The sequence below is a fragment of the Amia ocellicauda genome, chromosome 5, assembly GCF_036373705.1.
Source record: "Amia ocellicauda isolate fAmiCal2 chromosome 5, fAmiCal2.hap1, whole genome shotgun sequence".
NCBI lineage: Eukaryota > Metazoa > Chordata > Actinopteri > Amiiformes > Amiidae > Amia > Amia ocellicauda.
Genome location: NC_089854.1, coordinates 16,642,722 through 16,669,359, shown reverse-complemented (window position 1 = coordinate 16,669,359; position 26,638 = coordinate 16,642,722). Strand labels below are relative to the sequence as shown.

The 26,638-nt window shown below is 40.6% G+C and overlaps 2 protein-coding genes across 2 annotated transcripts; both read left to right on the top strand.

Moving 5' to 3' along the window:
- Positions 1 to 7,053: 7,053 nt before the first annotated feature.
- Positions 7,054 to 11,453, top strand: pglyrp5 (peptidoglycan recognition protein 5). Its single transcript, XM_066703999.1, has 4 exons — positions 7,054 to 7,173; positions 7,829 to 8,042; positions 8,853 to 8,971; positions 9,495 to 11,453. The coding sequence occupies exons 1-4, from the start codon at positions 7,137 to 7,139 to the stop codon at positions 9,671 to 9,673; spliced, it is 549 nt and encodes a 182-aa protein (XP_066560096.1). The 5' UTR covers positions 7,054 to 7,136; the 3' UTR covers positions 9,674 to 11,453.
- A 4,216-nt stretch (positions 11,454 to 15,669) lies between these two features.
- Positions 15,670 to 17,972, top strand: foxg1c (forkhead box G1c). Its single transcript, XM_066703998.1, has one exon. The coding sequence runs from the start codon at positions 15,865 to 15,867 to the stop codon at positions 17,131 to 17,133; it is 1,269 nt and encodes a 422-aa protein (XP_066560095.1). The 5' UTR covers positions 15,670 to 15,864; the 3' UTR covers positions 17,134 to 17,972.
- Positions 17,973 to 26,638: the final 8,666 nt, after the last annotated feature.

Genomic DNA, 26,638 nt, shown 5'->3' with positions numbered 1-26,638 from the left:
AGTTATGAAAAAAGGAGCTAAAGGAACTACCGAAATAGGATTGACAGATGAAGGTGGTGTATATTTTTCACTACAATTTTATATATCCAAGAAGTCAGTGGTGCTTTTAACCTGTAGAGCTCAGGGACAGTGAAGTGAAGATCATTGAAATCAGGAGGCAATGTCGGGTTTGCACTTCTTGACGCCCCTCACTTGAATTTGCACTTGTGTGTGCCTCTTCAGTACAGCATATATACAGGTACTAGAGTAGCAACCGTGGCTCCTTCTCCATTTGCTCTAAATCTCTTTGAGGTAGTCCAACATGAAAAGGCCCTTTATAACTTTGAGTTAAAAAAGCAATAAGGAAATGGGTGTTTGTGTTATTTTGTTATATCAGCCAGCCTCTCTTGTGAAATCCATCTGTGCTTTGAGACACTTTCACTCAGCTTGTGAACATGCTCTCAGGGGTAGCCCTCCCTGGCTACCACCTCCCCCCCACATGTGAGGCTCAGCCAGTGTTATCAATGGCTGTCACTACCTTGATTACAGCTGACCTCTGATTGACCAGGAGCATTTCACTGCTAAGCAAACCAACGGCAATCCTGTAGCCCTGTCATTTCCCTACGCCGGGGCCCTGGGATCTCTGGCTCATTTGACTAGTCCCTTGCATGACGGGCACAGCTCTCTGCTGTGCCATGACATTCCCCATTCTGCACTCTCACTCTTTCGCTGCTCATTTGGGGGCTTGGATAAGGGAAGTAATAGTGTCAGGTTCTGAGATTGTGTGTTGGTGGGGCCTGGCAGAGTAGGCAGGTGTTAGTTTTATGCACCCAAGAGGACGGGTGTTAGTATTTCAAAACTTTGCTCATGCACAGTGTATTATTATTTTGAAATTATTTTATACAGTCTGTGTTTTAATTCTTCCTGTTACTTAATTTCCAACTTGTTTGTGTTGCTAGTTAGCAACAGTGCAAGATTGTGTATGAGCACAATGCAGCAAACAAGTTGGAGGATTACAGTGCAGCACCCAAGTGACACAGCACTGTAACAGATGTACTATAGAGTGAGAGTTAGGGGAGACGTTTTGTGGATATTGTTATTCTTGTTTGGGGTTTAGCAGTTGATCAGTCTCCATATCCTTTATTGTTGGTTGCCTAGGAAGCTGCTGCTGCATCACAGCTGGGGAGTTTGTTGCAGACCCCCACAACTCTTGGTGCAATGTGCTTGTGTTTTTGAGTCACACCACTGTGATTGGTATCCACTCATCTTCTCGTTTCAAAGTTGAGTGTGTGCATATACATATATATAATGTTTTAGACTGATAGATTGATGGCTGAGCAGTGTCTTAAGATGCATAGAACTCCCTTAGTAAGTAACTGCATCCCATTGTAAGTGCGAATTAAACAGTGCAGTCTGTGGCTCTGGACACAGCCCATGCAAAACACAATCCAGTGACAGAGATCACATTAGGCAAATCCACACAAGACTGCCTAGAGAACCGTGCATCTAGGGGAAAGAGAGAAAGAAAAAACAACAAATGAACAGTTGGAACTCTCTTCTTAGGAATACCACTCAATAAAATAAAATAATATTTGTCTTTGGTGAAACATAGCTGACTAAAAAGACAAATGGCATCAGTGCCTGAACTTCCAAAGCTGGTAAAAGTTTACCAATGAGAAATGAGTTAATAATAATAATATTATTATTATTATTATTATTATTATTATTATTATTATTATATTTATTTGCAGATGCCCTTATCCAGGGTGACTTACAGTTGTTACAATATGTATTAGAGATACTATAACTCAGTGGTTTTCAAACCGGTCCTGGAGTACCCCCTGCCCTGCTGGTTTTTGTGCCAACTGAGGTCTTAATTGCTTAATTGAATCCTTAAGTGTCCTAACAAAGCAATATACCATTCAATTAAGTAATTAAGACCTAGCTTGGAACAAAAACCAGCAGGGCAGGGGGTACTCTAGGACCGGTTTGAAAACCCCTGCTATAACTCTTACAACTTATCTACTCGCACAAAATGTTTGCAAAAAGCTCCTGGAAACATGATCAAAACTACAACAGTTTAAAAAACAACAAACAAATGTAACTTTCCAAACCAAATGGGTCCATTTTGTACCATTGCAGTTTTTGTTGGAAAGTGCTAAGTGTTTTTTCTAATTAAAAATGTTTAAGATATCATTAAAGAAAAAGAAAGTCTACTAGTGAAAAGGCGTTTTTGATCTCAGTTTTTACATACTCAGGACAGGAGTTTCAAAATTAACAGCGTAGCCTACTGCTACTAATCCTACCAAGATAAAACTTTTAGATAGCCTTTTAAAAGGGAATGGCTATGATAGCTGGATCTAATGCACAGTTCTGACACGCACACACACACACACACACGAGTGCTCTTGCGTGTGCACACAACTGGACACGGGAAGCTGGGCCGTTGCCAGTGCTTTGTGAGGTTCCGACACCACACTGTATTGAATCTCCCCAGACTGGGAGCCCCACAGTCAAATTGGCATTGTCAGCAAAATCAATATAGGGATCAGTCTGTGAAAGACATGAAAAGGCCAGCGTTCCCTTCCCCTTGCTGTTGTTATAAAACACCTCTCCTTTTCTCTTCGCACACACTCACCAGGCAGGGCGTGTCTGCCGTTCAGGGAGCATGAAGAGACAGGTTTGCATAGAGCAGTTTGCTGCTACTGTTTGGACAAAGCTTGGCTCGGCTCAGCCCTGAAGAAGGTGTAGTAATGAATTTAGGTTTAATAAAATGCAAATGAACTAAGATTATAATGCAGTGTGTTACTGAACTGCTGTTACTATAAAGTAAGGGAATGCACGAAGACGACAGTGCATTTTATTAACCAATATATGAATAAAGTGTATTAATGAACAAGTATTATTACACCAGCCACTATACAATGTGAACATGTGAAAGTCATTTTCATCCAAGTCTTTGAGATCTTTTCATCTCTAATTCACTGTCCCTCCAAAGCAGAAACAGTTTTTGTGATAGTATAGTTAACAAGATTTAAAGTATTGCACATATGCTAATACAACTATGTTCCCTAATTCAAACCAGGCCTCCTTTGATGTGAATCCTAGTTTGTTCACACTGGGGACAGTCAAGATCTGACAACGCTATGCTTTCCCCGTAGGGACAGTACAGCGATGAATCTTAGAAAAATAACATATACATTCTCGGCTTTGACTAACCCGTCCTTTCTCGGTAATGGGGAGAAACTGCTAGTGATTGTACTTTTTCCCCAAAGAGCGAACTTCCACAGGTGCTGTGTCTTTGTCGCCAGGCTTCCTGGTGTTATTGTAAGGTGCACAGTGACTGTTCAGTGTACTGTGTCTGCAGCTCGGTCATAGCGAGCTCTAACTGTATGCAAAATCCCTGTTTCTCTCTGCTTTTCTCTAGGGAAATGACTATGGAATTTGTTTTGAGCGAAGGCAAAGCGAAAGCAGCCATTTGAAACCAAGGTGAAATCCAAGCTTAGAATCGCAGACCAACCCTCTAAGCCCCATTCACAATAAAGCACTCTGCTGTCGTATTCGGAGACGTATCCCATCCAATTGAAATCCAGATGCTGTATCATCAGCCCCAGAGCCAGGGATTCTAATTGATTCAATGTAAAAATTAATTCTTCACCCCCTTGCTAGATTTGCACCTTTCAGCTTTTCAAATGTAAACTGTATACATGCTGCTATGGAAGCCACAGGTAGCATGAACGACTGTGTTAGGATGCCAGAAAGACTTTGTTTGTTGTTAGTTTGCACATTGTAATTGTGCCACCAATTACGGCAGGCAACATAATGTGCGATTTCATTGTTATGCTTGCATTGTACTTTAAACCATACAATGTCATTTAAATAGAAGAATGTGATTTTGACCTTTATTCTACTGTCTGTACCTTACTTTGCATAACCTTTGCAGGCAGGCAAATTCTTCAGTTTTTCACTGTGTAATATCCATACAGACATTCAACACTGATAAACTGGTTTCACATCAGACATTTACCAGAGAAATTACTTTTATTGTTATTATTATGAATCCAAGAAACATCAGGTGACAAAGAAGGACCCTTAATAACCTCCCTTTATTGGGTTTAGGACATGCCATACTTTTGGATAATACTGTTTTCTGCTTTATAGCACAGCTGCTATAAATTTGACCACAAAGCAGATCATTGCAATGCACTTTATTTATCTATTATACCAGATGTATTTTATTTTGGTAATGGATAGATATAATAAACTAGAGAACGGTCACAGGGAGAGGAAGAGATTGGGAGGGAGTGGTCAGTAAGAGGATAGAGAGATCCGTCACAGAGATTGAGAGGGAGGGAGCAGTCAGAGAGAGAGAGTGAGGGAGAGACGGAGAGAGGGAGAGAGCGGTCACAGTGAAAGAGACAGCTAGCGTGCCGTGCGGGCTGCCCTGTGTGCTGTGCTGAGGCTCTGGGCGATTTGCATGGGATTAGCCATGCAGCCAGCCGCTCATCAGCTGACACACACACACACAGACTCGCACAACGCACACGTTTGACTTTTAAATCTCTCTTATGGAAACAGAGGCCTTGGCAAACAACAACAACAGCCCTTTCTGGAATTAGATTTGCAAAAGATTAACCGTAAAAAACAGAGTGAGGGGGCGGGATAAAAGACGCCAGGTCTCATCCAGTTAACAAAAAACTTAACTCTCCCCACCCACCTGCCTTACACATTGAGAGAAATCAAAGGATGGCACTATTATCTTCTTTTGTACCCAGATGGAAAAATTGAAAACTCTCACAATTATAATATGTTTTTAGGCTATATATTAACATTGCTTATTGCGTTTTATTATTGTCTGTAGAATCACTGTTGATCAGTCACATCCTGACCATTATTTGGTCCAGCTCTGACCGTCTGGCACACTGTTTCAATCTATCAACCAATCATTCAAAGCAAAATGAAGTTGCTTTGTCAGCTATGTTTCCCTTTTTGCTGTGTGTGTGTTGTCAGATTAGTTTGCTAAAATGTGCTGTTTGTGTGCTTGCTCTTGTGTGATGGTGAGTGCAACAGTAAGGTCACATCCTTGTGCACTTTGTCTCACTTGGTCCAAAAAATAACAGGATCTATGTCTGTCTGTCAGAAACTCCCAGATCTCCAAATGTAGGGATTACATTTTCCCAAGCACAAATCAAATCACAGAACATGAATCAAAGAGGTGTCAGTCAGGCTTAATCAGATACAGCAGATTTATGACAGCTAATATGTTGTTTAATGTTTTTATCTAAAGTTAATTATATGGTTATCCATTTACATTTTGATAGATTTTTCTACTAGCGCAATCTAGGCAGAATACCTTGCTGAAGCAAACGACACCATTGGCTGGAATTTGAATCCCTTTAAAGTCCACAGCCCTTAACCACTGCTCCAAACGGCTTCCCTTTTGTGATGTGATACAAACAATGAATACAAAACATAGAAAGGTTCTTCTGTTCTCATGGGACTGTTTGGTTTGTTGATTGTGTGCCTCTTTTTAAATATAATAATTGCTTTGCTTATGAAAAAGTGACAGTAATAGCCTACTGTTGCTGCTTACAACTGCCACCTACTGTGGATTAAACAAATGACATGAGAATGTGAGGTACACACTATTAAATAGTGTGTAGCTATTTCTGTTTGTAGACTGTACACCAAAAGCTTGAATGCTACTGTTAATTTATGTTTGATTAATTATGTCTCCCCATTGCAGTAATGCATTTCTCTCATTCTTCCTCTGAAGCTTATAGTCTACTTTTTCCTAATTTGTTTTAACTGGCTTATGCGTGAGCCAACTACTTTATGTCAGAAACATAAATATCTATTGATCTGTATATATTATCTATATATCGATTGATGTGTGTGTGTGTATATATATATATATATATATATATATAGTGTGTGTGTGTGTTGCTGAGTATTAAAATGATGTGAACTTTTGTTGATTACTTACAAACCCTCTGTCTGTATAAAAGCAGTGTTGGAACAGACTGTGTTACTACACCCTCTTAAGCATTATTTGGACAGTATTGTACTGCAGGAAGTAGTATATTGCTATCATAATGGTGAGAAAAAAGCAATTCCCAAAGGAAGACAGACAGACCATTATAACTGTGTCATCCCCACTCCACAATTCAACTGTTCGCCACCAGAGGTCATCATCCCCCGAATTCTAACCTGTCCTTCTCATTCCCCAGCATCAATCATCCAATTGACATTCCACAGCACCATGTGCACCTGCAGCATTCACCTCCACTCTCACTGGATCAGCCCCTCACATCCCCGTCCCCTGCCTCACTCTGCTCTGTCTATAAACACCTTGTTCAGTGCGTTTAGGGCTAAGGCTCGACTTTCCTTGTGTTGTCATTTCTAAGTGTTCTCTCTAAGTGTAGGTCAGAAAGCCAAGGTGTCAGTGAGTACAGTTTCCTACACCATCAAAAGGCACTGGGGAAACTGGAGGAAACTCTGACAGGAAGAGGTCTGGCAGACCCAAAGCCACAACAGAATCAGAAGACAAGTCTCTGAGAGTCAACAGCTTGTTTGATGGGCAGCTCACAGGACAACCGCTTCAAGCACAGCTCAACACCGGTTGAAGTAAGCAAGTCTCAGTTTCAGCTGAAGAGAAGACTTCGAGCTGCAGGTTTGACAGGTTGAATGGCAGTAAGAAAGCCATTGCTAAGATGGCAAAATAAGATTGGCTTGCCTGTGCCATGAAGCTCTGCCAATGGATTACTGAAGACTGGAAGAAGGTCTTATGGACTGATTAATCAAAATTTGAACCCCACTGCACCCCACTGCAGAAGCTCTGATCACGCCTCTGTTAGTCAGGAGTTCACTAAATAAACAAACTGGCAATTCCCAGAAAGGGCACAGAGAGGGCACTGCGCAGCTGCTCCCGCTTACTGTCAATCTTCTCCATCAATGGGTACCTGGAACTCTCCTGGCCCCGCCCACGCCCGGGGCTGGCCGCCTCCCAGCTCTGCTCTGATTGGATCCCATCCCGGCTGTGCCGCCTAGGCCCCGCCCACACCGCAATGAGCCGCTTCCGGGAGCGGGCTGCTCGCGCTGCACCGAGCAGTGAAACCATTCATAAAAAATACAGAAAATAATACAGAAACTATCCCATGGATTCAGCGGGCAGAGCCCCGGACCCGGGCCCAGGTCAGTGTCACCAGCGCGGCTGCTCCTGTCCTGCTCGTCCGGACTGAAGCCCTGCGCAATCCCACACAGCACCTTTATAACAGCCTTATCCATAGAAGTGTCGCTTTGTTCATCCTAATACTATTACTGTTGTTGATTCTACTACTGCTACTTATAACAACCGTTTAACAATGTAGCTTCCACTGTTACTTATGTATTAATATACACTGCACAGGCATTGCATTAGTCTGATTGTGTGTGTTAAAGGGCTGCATTTCCCCTGTATTTATACAATTGCTATCTTCATAACTTACATTTTTGACTTCTGACTTATCTTCAGAAATATAATATTGTGTGAAAGGTGATAAGAATGATATAATCTTAACTATGAAGTCGGTTTAAGTGCTGATTTCCGTAATCCTGTGATTGAATAACTCAAGCTCATTGCGAAATCTGACTACAGAAAACTCATTAAATAAAGGAGGCGACTTCCAAAATATGAGAACAATGCAAAGTGCTGTAATACAGTACAGTTCAAGGCATAATGCATGGCTGGGTTTTCTTGTGTGTGTGTGTGTGTTAGTATATAGTACATTATCCTAAATGATGGATTAGACATGCGCAGCGGTCCTGTCTTTGCGATCACCAGTAGGTTGACCGATGGTCTGGCTCGCAGGTGCCGGCGCGGCCTGTCCTCGCATCGCGCCGCGGCGCCGGTGGGGTGCTGTGCGGCCCCTGCAGCGGGAGCCCATGTCGCAGCCGGCGGGACGGGCCATCATTCACCACACCGCCCTGTCCCAGTGCCACAGCCCGGACTCCTGCGCCCAGGAGCTGCGGGACATCCAGAGCCTGCACATGCGGCACAGGGGCTTCGACGACATCGGCTACAAGTAGCGCATTACATGTCCATTTCCCTCGCCTGCTGCTCACTAATCTGCTCTGCTTGTGTGTGCATATCGGCTGACATTATATATCGACCCTTGCATTCCCTTGCAGAGTTCACAAATCAAATACATTATCTTTAATACAATTGTAATTAACCATTCAATAATTAATCTGCGGCGTGAGTACAGTTGCATTAAACAACTTGTGTATTTTCCCCTTAAATCAGTGGTTCTCACCCTGTTTTTCTCCATTACTTACTTGAACCATTAAGTAATAAACTGACTCATCTGAACTTTTTAGTTATTTTAAAACGTTGGGAGATATAATAGGATATGAGACACTTGAATTCACAATCTTTTTGAAAGCTAAACAATTTAAAAAGTGATATGAAGCCAATTATCAGTTCAGACCAGGTTTCAGTTGAGTTCCTGAGAGCCCGATTGGAACAGAGACCAGCAGATCAGTGCTCAAAGTCAATATACCAGATGAGCGAAAAGTTGCAAAACTTGATGATAAAGTCATTAAAAACTTTGAGTTTGAGTTGAACTGACCAATGCATTGTAGTATAGTGTATTTTTCTGATCCAGGATTTAATTCATGAAATTGCTCTGTATGAAGATTTTATTTTATTGTATTCCTCATACGTTAGTTTAAGCTTGTCACTTCCCTTTAATGAATATGCATTGTATATTTCATTGTAATGTTAAGCAGGAGGAAGTTTTAACCTATTGCAGTATAATCAGAGTTATCTGCAGGTGCTTTTGGTGTGCTTCTCACATGCAATGAGATCCCACTTCCCTCTCGGGTTTATGCAGCTTCCTGATTGGAGGAGACGGCAGCGTGTACGAGGGCCGGGGCTGGGGCATCGTGGGAGCTCACGCCAAGATGCACAATAACAACTCGCTGGGCATCGCTCTGATGGGCCACTTCAGCCGTGAGTAACCACAAGGTGCCAGGCGGGTTAATGTGGGACTGACTTTGGAAAGGGGGAGCCTTGTTTTCTCAAAAAGCTCTGTTCCGGTCAAATCTGCCTCTGGTGACCTCTGGTTTTCACTCCACCACAGATGCTAATTTTTAATTGCAACTAGTTCTTTGGTTAATATGTCAATTTCCAGGCATTAACCAATAGCTAATTGAAAGGTGCATTGAAAACCTGCAGTAATCCGGTGCTGAAGCACAGGAGTTGCCCATCCTTGATTCAAGCTTTTTATTATGATTATTATTATTAGCTACACTAGGGTGTCTTGAAAGAAACAAAATGCCGTAATGTCTACTGAAGCCAACAGTGTAACACACACACACACACACACACACACATCAGTGGTGCCCAACCCTGATCCCGGAGGACCTCGTTGTCTGCTGGTAAGTAGCTGTCAACAGGGCTGGAAAGAAAACGTCTCTACTACATACACTGGTGCAGAGTGCCAACCCTGAGCGTGTGCCTCTGTGCCTTCCAGATCAGCCCCCGACCCCCGCTGCCCTTTCCTCTGCCCAGCAGCTGCTCGAATGCGGGGTGGCACTGGGGCACCTGCACCCAGACTACACCCTGAGCGGCCATCGTGACGTCCGCAACACAGAGTGTCCAGGGGACCAGCTTTACAGCGCCATGCGCCAGTTTGCCCACTTCCAACAGTGACCCCCACTATGCCAGTGCCACTGAAAAGAGTGCAGACTGGAGGGTAGTGCTCTCCATGGTGAAAGACTGCTGGAAATATTATTTTTTCTTTCTGCTCAGGTAAAAAAGCACCCATATTAATGGCACGGCAGCTATGAACGTTCAGCTACATCCACAGCTCCAGTTACTGACTGCCCTTCAAATAACACGGCAGACTAGAGCACCAGAGCACTAGAGCAAGACATACACACTGTTCCCTTCTGCACTGTGGTAGCCTGTCCTCTCTGGAGCGTTAAAGGTCTTCCTGTCGGCCGGGCCACTTTTGGTTGCACCTTGTAGGACTTCAGACCTGGGTCAGAGGAAGTGGGGAAGAATCTCATGGTTGTGACTTCAGTGCTCTGGGCTGCCCTGCCACCTCAATTTTTCTTCCTCGTCTCATCTTCTGCCAGTCAGCTCTGGGCGAGCCTCTATAGGAGGAAGTATGGTTTGTTGTCAACAGGAATTGTGCTAGTCATATAACAGTCTGTGCCCACAGTGACCATCTTCCACCCCCACCCCAGCAGTTATCTTTCAGTCACCTTATACTTCAATGATAAAATATCATTTGTTTAGTTATTTTTCCCCTGCTGTGGAGGTATATTTGTTGAAATATGCATCTGATTCAGTCTGCCAGCCTGGTCTTATCACAGTGTCTCAATCCTGGTCCTGGAAACCCCCTGCACTGCAGATTTTACTTTATTACTAGTAGGGTACTTAATTGAACCCTAATTGAACTAATAATTTGCCTAATCTGAGATCTTAAATTATGTTAAACAGTTGTAGAGTGCATCTTGAGTATGAAACTGTAGATGGAACAACTTTTTATGAGCTAAAATTAAGCAAATGAGTTCAATTGAGGGTTCAGTTAAGTAATTGAGAGCTCAGTCTGAATGAAAAGCACCAGCCCATGGATTCCCTGGATTAAGAACCAGTGGTCTGCACTAAGATGTCCATTATGTCACCTTTTCTGTTGACTGCATGGAAGCGTGTTTCACGGTGTTTTACCTGCATATTAATCGCAAATGACTCGTGGCCTTTTGTATTTGTCAGTCTCTGTGGGATCATACATTTTAAAAGCAAGAATTTAATAATGACTAATTTTAATATGACTTGGTTTATGATGGCTACAGAGCCTTTTTGAGAAACTCGTCATAAACAAGACCAAATATGGGTTTACAGTTGTACAAGTTACCATTTATACGTTGTTCATAATTCACGTAGTTCATAGCTCTATGCTATGTTGGGCAATTTGCAATGGTGCTGGTTTTGTGCTATATCTATATATACATATATTTGTATATATAAATATTTGTATTATATCTTCTCCGAAGGTGATGTATGCTGTATATATTTCCCTTATTGTGTAAAAATTGAAAAAAGGGATATGTTTTGTATTATTTAAATTTAAGATAGTACTGTAGTAGAAACGGGATCTATCCTGTACAAAGCAAGGTCAGAATAGTCGCTTTTTAGTATATGATTTGGCTCCACTAGAGAGAGACATAACGCCATCTACAGAGTCTATCGACCAAAAGAATAGTATAGAATCAGAACTGGTTTGAAAAGGCAATGCGATTATATTACACGGGATGATTTTGTGTAGAATGTTTATTTTAATGTACTTTTAAGGTTACTTTGATTCCAGGCTTTTTAACGTAGTTTGTGAGACCTTTTAAAGTTATTGTCTTGCAAGAGCTCGCAAAACATTTAATTTAATTTAATTCTTTTCCTCTAATAAATACCTGATCTCAGTTTTATACATTGTGTACGTTTACATTCTCCCTTTTGTCTTTGTGCCTGTGCGTAACTGTATGGTGATGTGTTTAATGTGGGAGAGGCTGTTACTGTGTGGACAGATCAGATGCCACCTATTGCTTAATGTTTATTATGGTGTATTTCTTAGCAGACGCCCTTATCCAGGCGACTTTTACAGTTGATAACTCATGCATACGGTACATTGTCAATATATTGCTAATGCACACAGTACATTATTTGTACATACAATTACACATTTATACAGCTGCATTTTACTACTACATGGGGAACTAACCACTACTCCACACTTCAATGTTTGAAGGCTGACTATTCGTTAATTGTAGGCTACTCACTAAACCCTTGATATTAGGTATGCAATGACTACTACTACCCTGCTCCTACTACGACACTATTCATAATAACTAGGTGTTTTATTCGTCTGCACAGAGGTGTCGCTGTGTGTTTGGGGTGAGCTGTCTGGTCCCTGATTCCCGCGCCGGTAACACAAGCCTGCGCCCCGCCTGTCACTGCGGCTCCTCATTGCAGCAGCCCAGCCATGCGTGCTCTTAAAAGCTGCCCCCGTTTTTCTTTTATGTTTCTGGTGTTGAAATAATATAATGTTTCACTTCTGGACCCGGGCAGGCTCAGACAGCTAAGAGGTATCTCCGAGCCCAATCTCTCTGGGATTCATGAACCCTAAAACTCCCTGAGTCCCAAAACAGCGACCACTTTTCAATTAGTGTCAGCCGACCGCTACTTAATGGGCAGGAACGCCGTCTAGCAATGAGCTATTAATGGAGCGAGCAATCCTGAGCGCCCCCAGCGTAGCGAGCGCTCTCTAAACGGTCCGTGTTAGCTGGGGTTGGCTTCAATGAATGGGGGCTTTTAGAGTCTGTCTTACAACCCCCCCACCCCGCTTGTGCACATGCGTAAACCTTTTCCTTTCCTTCCTTAACTATGAGTGCACATATTGTCTGCACTTATTAGCTATTACAGTCTAGGTGTAGGACTTGTATTTTGTATTATCTGTATATTTTCCTATGCACTTGTGTAATTTTGAACTTGTAATTGTACTATTGTTTTGATCTATACTGTATTAATGTACTTTTGTAATGCTGTTATATTTTAAGTCGTTCTGGTTAAGAGCGTCTGCTAAGAAAATATTATTATTATTATTATTATTATTATTATTAACATTCACAACACAAGCCATATATCCTTTACCGTGTCAACTTTACAAACTATAACACGCATATGACGGCCTGTGTCTAGCGCGGATTTGCGGTCAGAGGAACGCTTGAGGAACGCCTTATCAGCTTATTATTTTGCTTATTTCATTAATTTCTGACTACAGCCTACTGTCCAACGCTACAGGCTGCTGTTCATTTCAACTGTTTCAAAAATGGAATGGGCACAACCGAAAATAAAACTGAAAATGTGTATATGTTAGATATAGCAAACTCGGAGACGAAGAAGACAGAAACTGAAACGTTTATTATTGATTTATTTATAGTTTTATATACACTGGGATGTCCACCGCAGCTGGGCGTCATCCTGACCCCTCGGATAAGGCTATATATTGTATTGGTGGTGATAATAATAATAATAATAATAATAATAATAATAATAATAATAATAATAATAATACAATGTAGACACGTCAAAATTCATCAGAGTAAAATTCAAGTTATATAAAACAATCATGCGTTAATTTGGAAATGTAGTGTAGATCTGCTCTATAGAAACAGGGATTCAATATATTCATGTTTGTAAGGGCTTGTAGCTGAGTTTTATAAGATACTGTCCTCCTATAGCTTTTATTTATTTTTTGTCCGAATGTGTATCAAGGCCTGATCTGTGGATATAATGCAACACGTATACCTTCAGCCTTCAAAAGTACAATAAACACGAACATGTATTAACGTCAATAGGATTTTAAACGTTAATACATGTTCGTGTTTATTGTACTTTTGAAGGCTAATTGTGCTTGCTCTGTTATTGGAAGCCAAGTAACGGGCCGTTTACTAGAAAACCAAACACAAAAACGGCATATTTTCCGATGCTTCAAGGCGCTGTACTTAAATGGTATTTACTATAATGTATTAAATAAACTTTAAATGCACTGTCCTCTCTGTACCCATTTTCAATAGCCCATGTAATTAAATAGTTTTTTTGACATACTTGTAACATAAATTGCACAAAAATATGTATAATCATAACACATCGTGTAGTAAATGTGTGTGGATGTATAATCTCAAACAAAAACATGTTTTTCTTAACGTTCAACGAGAATTGCAACGCATCAATCGCGTTACCTAGTTTTTATGCAAATTGTGTTTTCAACTTTTAGCTCTAACTAACGCACGACTTTAATGAGTGCTGGCAGGGACGCACTGGGACAAAATGACGGCCCTGGACTTTGACCCACTCTGAGGACTGGGGGTGCTGGTCCACACGGGAGCTCCCGACACTGCAGATGGCCAGTCCGCTACTACACTTTTTTTTTCAACATCGACCGACCCACCGAACTAAACAATGGTCCGGCCTATGAGTGCTGAGCTGGCAAACAAATGACAGAACAATGCAAATAGAGCCCCGGGTTCGGTATCCGTAAACAGCTGATGGGGGTTTGATAATAAAGTGTAATCAGCTCAAAGGTGCGTTTACGGGGAATTTACATTAAGACTGTGTACTTGTATATAGGAGTGCGAGATGTATAGCATACATAATGTAACATACTATGCAACATAATTATAAACATGAAAGTAAATAAATTAGCGAAATACTCCTTATTTTATCTCTGATCTTACTTGGATATGTATTTTAGCGAAATTGGGGCTCAATAAATATTTAACATGAACCTTATATAGAAAAATAAATAGTGTCTTTGTTCTGATAACTTAAAACAAAATAAATGCTTGTTACACTTTAACCGACAATAAACCGATTCCATGCAAGTTTTCTGCATTTCTATTGGCTAATTTAATATATTAATAATCACCATCATACTAATAGTAGGCTAAATTTTAAATTCCGTTGGTCGTTATGTGTTGAAATAAATACAAAAAGCACGTTTCAATTAACATTTAATCCCATTTAACCTAGTATGGATTAGTTTAAAAGATAAAATGTGAAATCTGAGAAATGTGGTTTTGCTTATTACACTCGTTAAAAACAAGTAGTGTTTTATACTTTGCTTCCTTCATTAGACCATCAGCTTAATAATTTGAAAAAACAAACAATCTTTACTTAATGAGCATTGGACTGCCACATCATTGAAATTGATATTTTAAGGCAAACCATTTCACAACAAAATTATATATTACATATCATATATACTTATTCAGATTAAAGAACATTAATATTGGGCCATACGAAATATATCTTATTAAATAATTGCATGTATAAATTATATGTCTATACTTATACAATATTTTGCATTTGACAACAAAGTGCACTTATTTTTATTTCGTCTGAATATATATTAGGTTATTCCATTCCAAGCTCCTCAAACAGGTTGGAGACACGTTATCTCTTTCCTTTATGCTGACCTCTCACTTACATAATTGCACTAATTGGCTTATTAATTGACATTTTGCTCTCTCGCACACAGTCAGATTTCACCAGTTCAGATGAAATGCTTTTTTAGGCTACATTCTTTATTGTGGACTATAGATGAGGATTTTAAATAGTGGTTGTCTGAGCATAAAGACCTGTAGCCTTTCCAAAGGGTGGCGAGGCTTTATGCAGCCACTCTTCTTGCGTAATTGCCAAGTCTAAAACCGCTTCACAGCGCACTGGCTGACGGCTCTACCTGTTCTGCACCCGAGTCCAGAAACGGAGCAGGAGTCGGAATGGTTAAACAGTCCTGCACATGGGGGGCGAATGCAAATCCATCTGCATTAAACCGTAGCCGCACAGCAACACCGATAAGGAAAGGATGCATCCCTGCATCTCTCCACATGAGACCTACCTGACACCGAAGTCCGAAGCCTTTCTCTGTGAGGACAGACGCAACCGGGGTCTGATCAGTCGTGGGATAGGTTTTAGATCGATATAATTGCAAGACGTGCTCTGCTGCAGGATTTGTAATAATATTTGGAGAATTGCGGCGGTTTAAGCAAGTTTTTTCCCTCTTTTTGGCGGCGGGTGGGCGGGGTGCTGTAAGGCGGTCCCAGCGGGCAGGACGCAGGTGAGCGTCTTGGGTTACAAAGCGCTCGGAAGTGTTCTAATTGAACCGGGGGTTCAGAGATGAGACAGAGAGATTGACACCTGAATGGGACACATACAAACCCCAAGCAGCTCCCGTGTTTGTGTGTGAGGGAGAGCAAGAGAGAGAGCGTGTGTTTTGCACTTTCTTTTTCTGTTCTTTTCCCTGTCCTCCTTTCCTTTGACACTTTTTTTTATAACGGGATGTAATGTTGGACATGGCAGGCTTGAAAGAGACCTCCAGTTTTTTCCACAAGTCTTCATTCAGCATCAACAGTCTGCTCCGGGAGGCAGCGATGAGTGACGGCTGCGCTGGGGTCAACTCCACCGCTACCACCAAAGAGCCTCAGTGTGGTGCGCCGCCGGGGCAGGAGAGCGGGGGCGGCCGGCCGGCTGGGGAGGCTGGAGACGGGCCGCTCCAAAGCCGGTGTCGGGACGTCACTGACAGCCATGGCGAGGAGCTTCAGGAGCAAGCGGAGGCAGGGCACACCGCCGAAGACGGGAAGAAAGCGGAAGACGAGAAGGACAGGGCCGAGGAGGAGAAAAAGAAAGTCAAATACGAGAAGCCCCCGTTCAGTTACAACGCGCTCATCATGATGGCCATCCGACAGAGCCCGGACAAACGCCTGACCCTCAACGGCATCTACGAGTTCATCATCCACAACTTCCCCTACTACAAGGAGAACAAGCAGGGCTGGCAGAACTCCATCCGCCACAACCTCAGCCTCAACAAGTGCTTCGTCAAGGTGCCCCGCCACTACGACGACCCCGGCAAGGGCAACTACTGGATGCTGGACCCTTCCAGCGACGACGTCTTCATCGGCGGCACGACGGGCAAGCTCCGGCGGCGCTCCACGGCCTCCTCCCGCGCCAAGCTCGCCTTCAAGAGGGGCAGCCGCCTGGCATCCTCCGCCGCCGGGCTGGCTTTTGCCGGGTCCCTGTACTGGCCGGTCCCTCCTTTCCTGTCTCTTCAGCAGCCGTCTCCCCACCCCGGCTACAGCTCGTCTTATTTCGGACCCCACGGCACTTACGCCGCTTCGGTGCTGTCGCAGACGTCTCACCAGCTGAGCGCTGCAGCGGCCGGCGTGGACAGGCTCCTCCAGGGGGGCGCCGAGTCTTCCTATGGCGGTCCTAGCGGCCACCACCACCACCACCAGGTCACCGCGGCCGCGTCTTTTGCCGCTTCCTCGCTTCCCTGCGGTCTGTCTCTCCCCAGCACACTGAACCCGTGCTCCTTCAATCTGTTAGCCGGACAGGCGAGTTATTTTTTCTCCCACCACGTCCCACACCCAGCGGCTCACGGACCGCATCCCCCAGCTCCTCCGTCCCCGGCCTCGCCACCCAAAGTGTCCCCGGTGGGACAGTTGCTTCACGGAAGGAGCGGGTCCAGCTATGTGGGGAGTTTGTCCGCTTCGGAGTTCCCCAATTATTTTACCCAAAGCAACCAAGGGAGCCCGTTCAATGCACTTCTGCACTGATTATAACAGAAACAAACCTTTTTTTGAAAGGGGGATTATTTATTTTGGGAAATATAATACTAAAAAAACGTAATTATCTCACTCTGCTGTTTAATAAAGTCCAGTATTGGGATTGGTTGTGTGCTCCCCGACAATCAGGTTGTCAATATCAGGTATGTTTAATAGTTCAGCTGCTACTGACTGTATGTTTAAGCAGATGTTTGTTGTACAGGTGAACTGAAAACGACACTATTCAGATGTTTTTATGCTTTTACAGTTCACGCTATCCAGGTAAACGGGATGATTTTCAAAGTGTTTGCAACATAATGTTACATTTAGGGACAAAATCGGAAAACTATAACAAATGCGGCCTATAGGAAACTGAATCCTTGCAGAGACCTTATAAGCGAGTTGCATCCACGTCTGCCAGGGACAAGAAATAGGACATATTAATGTTATTTCCGAGATTTCTCCTTTTTATACGAAAATTACAATAAATAATTGGGCTACCGGTCATATGAGAATATGTTTTAAAATAATACACATTTAGTTTGACAAGAATATAGACTATTTAAAGATTAAAACAATGTGCTTTGTTAATGCAAGTCTCATGATTGCTTGTCGTTTTAACTTGATGTTTGTACGATCCTTCTTAGAATACAGACAGTTGTTCTCAAACCACTCCAGAGTATAAAAAACAATATTTGGTTTTATACATTTTATTTATACGTCATTTGTTTTCTTGTGGTCATTTTTAGACCCTGCTTCCAACGATTGTGGAAGGACCTGTTGTGGAGATCTTATATATTAAGGCCTAATAAATAGACTTTGATTTATATATATATACACATTCACATAATTACTTTACTATGGTAATTTGTAACCCCTTTTCCTCCAAAACAAAGTTTTCTCCTTCATCTTTGAAATAATTGTTTAAAGCAGTGAATCGTGGAGCAAATGTTCAATAGAAAAATGTACGAATAAATAAAATAGGATGTTTATAGTAAATTAAATAATTGTAGGTAAAATTGTCGCTATTTCCCCACCAAAAGTCTGTATTTAGAAACATGCAAATACACAATCAGGGAAAATAAAATGTTTGTGTTCATATATATATAAAAATATTTGTACTGTCAATGGATTTCCTGTATGCGCTGTTTATGGAGAAAAAAATAACAATGTACATTTTTAAATGTAAATCTAATGAAGTTACTTTTTACCCTCCATTGCAATATAGTTTTTCAATGTTCATAAAGTGACGGTCAACAACAGGCAGGCACTTATTCCCCCCTTATCAAAATCCAAATTTTCTAAAATTGAGAAAAAACAAAACAAACAATGAAACGTCAGTGTCTTAACAATCCAATTTATAAACTCAAGTATATGCTTTAAAATGTAAAATGTTAAAAGAGTTAAAACAGGGTTGGCACCATATTTGTTTAAATAAACTAGTAGCACACTCCAATAACAGGTCGTTATTCAATCTGGGTTTACAAAATATTCTGTTTGGGAAAAAACGAAGCATTACTGTATTATTGATCGATGATTTTAATTTTGTGTTCCACATTGACGATCAAAATGCACTTGAATTTAAGCGACTGGGAGTCCTGTGGCAGGGTTAAGAGTAAGCAAGTGGGGGTCACACTAGTTTGCAGACTTCAGACCCGTCCTGTTCAGGATAAAGGCAAACAACATATTTTCGTGAACCAGACACGAGGGGGGCGGGGGTGGAATCCAGTAAATAAATGTACTGGGCTGAAAAGCAACATACCGGAGGTGTCACTTTCCGATGACTTCTGAAGAATACAATACATTTCAATACAGACATAACCTATACACAGACATCATGAAATGCTATTCCTTTACTTGAAAACTAAAAGCTACAAAGCAATATTTTACATATAGGAGATGTGTTGCAACACAGTCACATAAGCTACTGAAACCTTTCTGTATTTTATACGGGTAAACAAGTCAGATTTGTGGCTTTTTGTGTCATGATAGATTACATAGATTATAGGATGAACACCCTATATATTACACGCTCTTATTTTTTATTTGCATATGGTTTCTATGATATTGTTTTCTCTCTCCCTAATACAGAGGTTTTTGCTCACCATTTGATTATATTTCAAAACACGAAACACATTTCAATTCAATGCGCTTTGAAAATCATCCTGCACTTATGTCACATTCTTCCCACAGTTTTTCAAGCTTCAGGGACCTTTAAATTCAGTAGTAATGTTATTAATAATATGAACAATATATCGGTTGCAGTATTAAATTTAAGGATGTCTGAAAAGACGCTGCAGGCTGTTAGTCTGCGGTCGTGTCGGATTAAGGCCGCAAGAGAAAATAATTCAGTTGTTTCCATGTGCAATGCATTCCTGAAACATGTACTCTCTGTTGGGTTTTTGGAATAAAAAAACAATGTTTGTTGCTAGAATTTTATGAAAATCAACATCAATTCAATGGAGCGGGTTAAAAATGGACTTGACTAAGGTGGTGCATCTTGGACTGCATGCCCTTCAGCCTCCAAGCGTCCTTCATATAAAATAAATAATATTACATTTATATATTAGTAGTATTATTTGTCTGGATTAGGAATCAATATCCACAGATGTTAATAGTTTAATTTTCAAATGCACCAATAAATCGTAGACTTTTTTGGACATATGCTGAGAGAAGGCTGTTGTTAATTGAATAGCAACTTTATTAAGACTGGGTGAGGGAGACGCTTTTTTTATTATTATTATTTGACACGCCCTTAAAAATGCTGAATAAGTGAAAACGGACATGATGTTATGTAATCTCTTAAAACTCGTGTTGGAAATCTACTCAAATTGTGTGTTAATAATAATGACTCAATTTGTGTAGCTTTTTGCAAGATCTTAACACGGTACCTTGAGAGTACCAATATTCCATGGTGTTATACATTATGTGCTAAGTGTAGGAGAACAACACATTTCATCACTTTTTTCTTCAAAGGGAAGAGTAACGTGCAATTTTTAGGACTTAACTTTTTTCGTGATATAAGGCTTCATTTTAACGTCCAAAATTGTGCCCCAATTTTATATTCATCCTTTCGAAATAATTAAAAAATAACAAACACTACTCGCTCCATGGAAGCCTGGTGGCACCAGGTAAAACTCTTTTGAACGTTTAGTGAGGAGTGTGTGGGCCCACATGCATTGTTTATTTTAGCAACGTACTGCGCGAAATTCTCGAATTGAGTGGCCTGTTCTTCACATAATATACAAATGAAGTTTTTTCTCACGTGTAGTCGTTCAGATTTTAGATATTAAGTAATAAAACAATACAATTAATGTGAACATTCTTCGTTCTAATGAAAACTCTATCAAGTATTGCATTTAATTTGCAATTGGCTGGTGAATTAAAGTATTGATTTGGTCTGGTACAAGGTATAGGCTACTCCATATTATTATTATTATTATTATTATTATTATTATTATTATTATTATTATTATTATTATTGTACCTGGAAACACATACTTTGCTTCAGTGTATAGACAGACGCCTATGTAAATAATGGGGCTTTCATGATTTCTTCCAGTACAAAATAAATGCATGGTTATTGACCCAAATGGTTGGAGTTCTGGATAAGCTTAGATCATTAGAAACATGTGTTTTTCATCAGTTGACCCAGACTTTTCTGCAATTGTCTTAGTTGATAAACTCCCTGGAGTAAGCGGTCTGCATTTGTTAGACAACAGACGGAGTTGGATATAATGGAAATAAATAAAACCTAATTTCCACATTAAAAATGTGTGTTGTCTCTGCACATGACCCATTTTTACACTTTCAAAAGTAGGTCACAATATTTTTCGGTCGTGTAGTCATTTGTATTGCCAAGCATTCATCGTATGGTGTATGTTTTCTGATATTCTGTAATTAGCGGCACAATATGACAGTGATGGACTTTCCATTTAAGAGAACATAATATAATTTGTAAAACATTATTCGTAATACATAATAATATCAATTTAACCTAGTATAAGCAAAAATATTTGCCGTTTTATACCGTTCCTTGTAAGAGTGTCACATTTTTAGCCGTGCACCTAGTTTTTAGGAAGCAAATCATCGGTTTTGATGAAGGGATGCTTGCTTAACAACAGAACAAATTTTTAATTGGAACATGACTTTAACCCAACCCAAATCTTGCGATACCTGCCAAGTGTAATATATATATATATATATATATATATATATATATATATATATATATATATATATATATATATATATATATTAACATAGCACTTTATGTTTTGAAATATTAATTTTGATTCATTCCTTTGAGGAATGAACACAGAATAATTGTGTCGACCTACAGGATTCTCTATCCCTCAATGCGTCTTGTAGAAAGCCATTACATGTTATGTGGTACAGTGTTACGTCTGTATGCTGATATCATTAGAATGGCGCTTCAAAGGAAAGTAACTGCTGTGTAATAATGTTACTTTTTAAGTGGTTTTCCCTGTTCTTACAGGTTCGGGAAGTCCAAGACCGAGCAGAATTTATAGCGCTGTATCGGGCTTTGAATCGTGAACAGGGGATAGGTTACTGATTGGATGTATCTAACGGATTGTATTGATGAGCTATGAATCAGTATTATCAGTAATTAAATCGAATGCAGACATTCCAATGCATGACACCAAAGACTACTAATATTATTGAAGTAGTAATACAAATACAGATAAACAGAACTTCAGATGGCCAGCAACAAACACTACGGAAGGACACGTGTCCAGGGCTTTTAGTGTTGTTATGGGTTTAACACAAATGCTGTCAAGCTTTTAACAAGGGAAACTATAGTAAACTGCGTGCGGCGCTATTCCCGAGGGCAAAATTAACCTCACTCGCATTATACCGAATGAAGCCGCAGCATGTTTGCGCTTTCAATAGGCTAGAGTCGGGCTAAGGAAAGGGCAGGTGCGTCTAAAAGGATCTTTTTAAAAGGACTGTGTTCTTCATTGTGGCAGTAAAGACACAATAGTTACGAATACTGTCAGTTGTATGAAACGGGTGTTTTTCAGAAGAGATAAATGTGAGTAAAAGATTAAACTATCATAGGCTTTTAATACCTATTTTGTATTTATTTGTATCCAAACCCAATGTACCACATTACACAACGAATTTCAATTGTATTTCTTTAAGTAATCTTACATTTGCACCCTGGTCTATGTGTTATTTTATATAAAACCTCCTAAACCACTTCCAGTATTTTCTTTTTAACGTATTAACTATTTCACTATATTGGGTGCGTGAGTAATTGGTCGTCCCCGATTTGGGTATTACATAAATTTCATTTCAAAATTATGTTCGGCTTTGGCAGCACGATTAGAGTGATTCTGATGCACTGCTGTCGATGAGCAATGAGATTTATAAAAAGCAATAATACTTGCAAACGACAAGGAATTTAAACAAAATAACACGTGTGATTTCACCTGTTCATTTTCGCGTGTAACTTTATCACACATCCTCCCGAGTCCTGCAGGGAGATAATGAATCGATCGATGATGGATGGCAAACCCAGTCCCGCTGACACTAATGGCAAAGAGCTTGTCTGCGCTTCAGCATTTCAAGAAGACAACTTAAGATCCCGCATCCATGAAGTTAAACACTCAGTGCCCAGAGGTGAAAGTTTAACAAGGGGGAGAGAGCAGTGCGGGGCAGTACTGTCGAAGGATTAACATGATTAATCCAGATTATCTAATCCGTTATTATTTCCTTAATAAACAAAATTAAAGTAAATATCAAATATCTCGGAGGATTACATTATATTTCTCATTTGCTAATTCAATTATTATCTTTATGTTTGTGGTTGGAATATATTTTAATTAACTTCTTCCTAAAGGGAGAATAAAGGCAGGGTCTCCGAAGATGATGATGATAATGTTCATTAATTATTATTATTATTATTATTATTATTATTATTATTATTATTATTATTATTATTATTATTATAAACGGCTTCAAATAATAATAATACAAAACACTGAATTGCTTTTTCGCTTGCATTTCCAAGTTGTCGCAAACACACCTTCGTTTTCTGTGCCGATTATCTGGTGAAGGATCCCAGCAAATGTACGGTCCTTAGAAATGCGCTAATCAAGTGCTAGTCAGAGTAAGGAAAATGGCACCCTTGCATAGAAGCGTATACTGCAGTTTTAGTTGTATGACAATGATGTCAGTTTCAAATATTTGTTGATTTTCTTCTTTCATATTAAAAGCAAAAAGCTATTTTAAAAAACTACTTTCAGAGAATTGAATGTGCTTCTTAACACTAAGAGCTGTGGGTGTGTGGAACAGTCATGCTTTTTGTGAGTCACTGATCACATTAGAAACAATGCAAATGTACTTATTTAAATCAATAATGACTGTGGGCTGCTCACTCCTAACTTTCCATTTTATTCTTAGTTGTAACCGTTTTCGATACTGAAACACAATAACATTGACATGTAATATATTGCTTTAGATTTACCCCATTGTTTTCTTGGTTCAGCAGCGTTTTACAATTCTCTGACTGTTTGACTAGACTCTTACTGTGCTCTATTATCCAGACTGTGTACTTTGATATATAATAGCCAATGCGTGTAAGGGGCTTTCGATTTCATATAATGAACACAAATATAACTGCAACATGGCAAGTGTTGACCCCATGATTCACAAGCTGAAATAAAAGATCCCAGATATTGTATTTCTCTCAAATTTTGTGCACAAATATGTTTACATCCCTGTTAGTGAGCATTTCTCCTTTGCCAAGATATCCATCCACCTGACAGGTGTAGCATATCAAGAAGCTGATTAAACCGCATGATCATTACACAGGTGCACCTTGTGCTGGGGACAATAAAAAGAGGCCACTCTAAAATTTGCTCTTCTGTCACACAACACAATGCCACAGATGTCTATGTCTCAAGTTTTGCAGGAGCTTGCAATTAGCATTCTGACTGCGGGAATAGCCACCAGAACTGTTGCCAGAGAATTGAATATTCATTTCTCTACCACAAGCCACCTCCAACGTAATTTTAGAGAATTTGGCAGTACATCCAACTGGCCTCACAATCATGTAGACCCTGTGTAACCACACCAGCCCAGGACCTCCACATCCGGCTTCTTCACCTGTGGGATCGTCTAAGACCAGCCACCTGGACAGCTGATGAAACTGTAGGTTTGCACAAGAGAAGAATTTCTGCACAAACTGTCAGATACCGTCTCAGGGAAGCTCATCTTCCCCACTAGGGTCTTGACCAAACTGCAGCTCTGGTGACATTCCTGCAGTCATGCCAATTGCATGCTCCCTCAAAATTTGAGCTTTAAAATCTGTAGATTCGGGTCTAATTAATTTATTTCAATTGACTTATATGAACTGTAACTCAGTAAAATCTTTGAAATTGTTTCATGTTTCATTTAGATTTTTGTTCAGTGCAGATAGGAATGATTTCTATGGCAGGTAATGGTATTTTTCCATAGCGCAGTGCAGTAAACCAAATAAAACAGATCACAGTGATGGAAAAAAAGTAAATGCGTGACGTATCCAGAACCAAGGTAATACCAGTCAAAAATGCTCATTCACAATGTTCCATAAGGGTCAAGCCAGGAACCGCACATTTAAGCAGCGGACCTGTGGAGTTAAGTGCTGAGATTGGTGTTCAAAAGCTTTTACCAGGAAACTGGGAACAATTCTGTCAGAGCATGTTACAGATTGTGCTGTGTTCCGCTGCGTCCCTGTGTTTGGGTTTGCTGGTTGCATTAAGCACCCATCTCCGAATACTCTCCTGAGCACTTAGGCAGTCTTCCTTATGATATCGAATAACCTCTCCTTCTGTCTAATCTGTTCCCACACGCTCGCTCTCTTGCTCGCTGTTGGGCTACATTCTCTCTATCTCTCACTCTCACTCACACACACACACACACACACACATACCCTCTCTCTCTTGTATTGCAGTCTATTTCCTTGGTATTCATTCTCTCTCTCTCTCTCTCTCGCTCTCTCTCTCTCTCTCTGTACATTAACCCTTTCCTGGACCTACTTTTTCTGTTAGCCTGTTAGCGATATTCTCCCCATCTCTCTTTCTCCCTCTGTCTCTCACTGTCTTTTCCCCTTCTATGTTTATAATTTTTCTTTCTGATGTCCCTTCACTCTCTCTCTGTGTGTCTCTCCCTCTTGTTGCTGTTCTTTTACCCTCTCCCTCTCTTATCTTCTACATTTCCTCCATGTATATTTCTCTGATCTTCCATGTTTTCTCCCTCCCTCCCCCCCGCCCCCCCTCTCTTTCTCTCTGTCTCAGTGCTAATGCAGGCTGGTGGTTAGTCCTCCCAGGGGTATCATTAGATTAATAAGTCCTGTAATGAAGTGTAGCTCAGGTTGCCAGCAGGCAGGTCCTTGTGGTTTAGGAGAGTTATTGAGAGAGCAGGCTCTGCTCTGCAGCGCTCTCAGCACTGCTTTCGACACTCAATTTCAAGTGATTTTAAAGCAGCAAGCAAATTATAGGTTCCTCTTCACCTCAAGTGTCATAAGAAAAGAAAATTACAGAGTAGATTTCAGTCAGCATATCTAAAACCGAACTGCTTTTTTTGTTATAGTTTTTTTGAGGGGAGTTTGTTAGTTTTTACTAGGTGTATTGTCAACTCTGTTCTTTATGTAAATGGTTTAATATTCTCCATTAAACAAGACATTTGTTTTGTCATCAAGGATTTGTATTCATGGAGAATGGGATTTCTCAAACACAGAGGTGTATTCAAAGGTACAGCACAGTAGAGCTCACATTCAGACAATAAATACAAACCCTCTGCAGACTACTGCAGGCTTGTTACATTGCATTAACTTTGCACAAGACTCTGTGACCCTGATGTATTAATGAATTAATGAACTCTTACACATTCAACAGTCAGCAGCATAATTGCATTTTTGTGTTTTACAGCCTTATGTGGTGAGGAGGTACAGCATAGGAAACAGTAGCACCACAGCATATCTCCATGTCTGGCTGTATCAGATGTGCCTATGGAAAAAAAAAAAAGCTGCTAAATCAATGACTATATCAAAACTCTTTCTCTTTCTGTTGATTTCAGCGTGAAGCCAGGAGAAAAAGCTGTGTGCAGCAGCAACTCAGCATTCATTCTGACGTCGCAGAGGAAAAATAAACCTTTGGGTTTTGTAACCTGGGCAGCATCTGTTGATAAGAGGCAGTTTCCATCATGGAATCCATGCACTGTTTGGCTTTTGGAGGAATGGGCCAGTATATCGACCATAGGATTATTTCACTTTTAACATGGTTTTACCATAGAGGTGAAGTGGTTTCCTATGGGTTCCACATGCCTGCACTGTGCTTTACTATACCAAACCAAGGGAATAGCATGATCGACCACAATTAATATTTCTAAGGCAATTTTACTATGGTAGAGTGCAGTAAATCAGGGCGCCCCTCGTTCATTTTCAGTCTCAGATCTATCTGCCAGGAGGCACAGGCTTCTAGGTGAAGTTTACAGAGCAGAGAATCCTCTT

Bases quoted from the DNA above. Each gene is read 5' to 3' on its own strand.
- pglyrp5 (XM_066703999.1), top strand. From the start codon at position 7,137: ATGGATTCAGCGGGCAGAGCCCCGGACCCGGGCCCAG. The intron at 8,043-8,852 runs GTAGCGCATTAC...GGGTTTATGCAG, and splicing joins TTCGACGACATCGGCTACAA to CTTCCTGATTGGAGGAGACG. The intron at 8,972-9,494 runs GTGAGTAACCAC...TGTGCCTTCCAG, and splicing joins TCTGATGGGCCACTTCAGCC to ATCAGCCCCCGACCCCCGCT.
- foxg1c (XM_066703998.1), top strand. From the start codon at position 15,865: ATGTTGGACATGGCAGGCTTGAAAGAGACCTCCAGTTTTTTCCACAAG.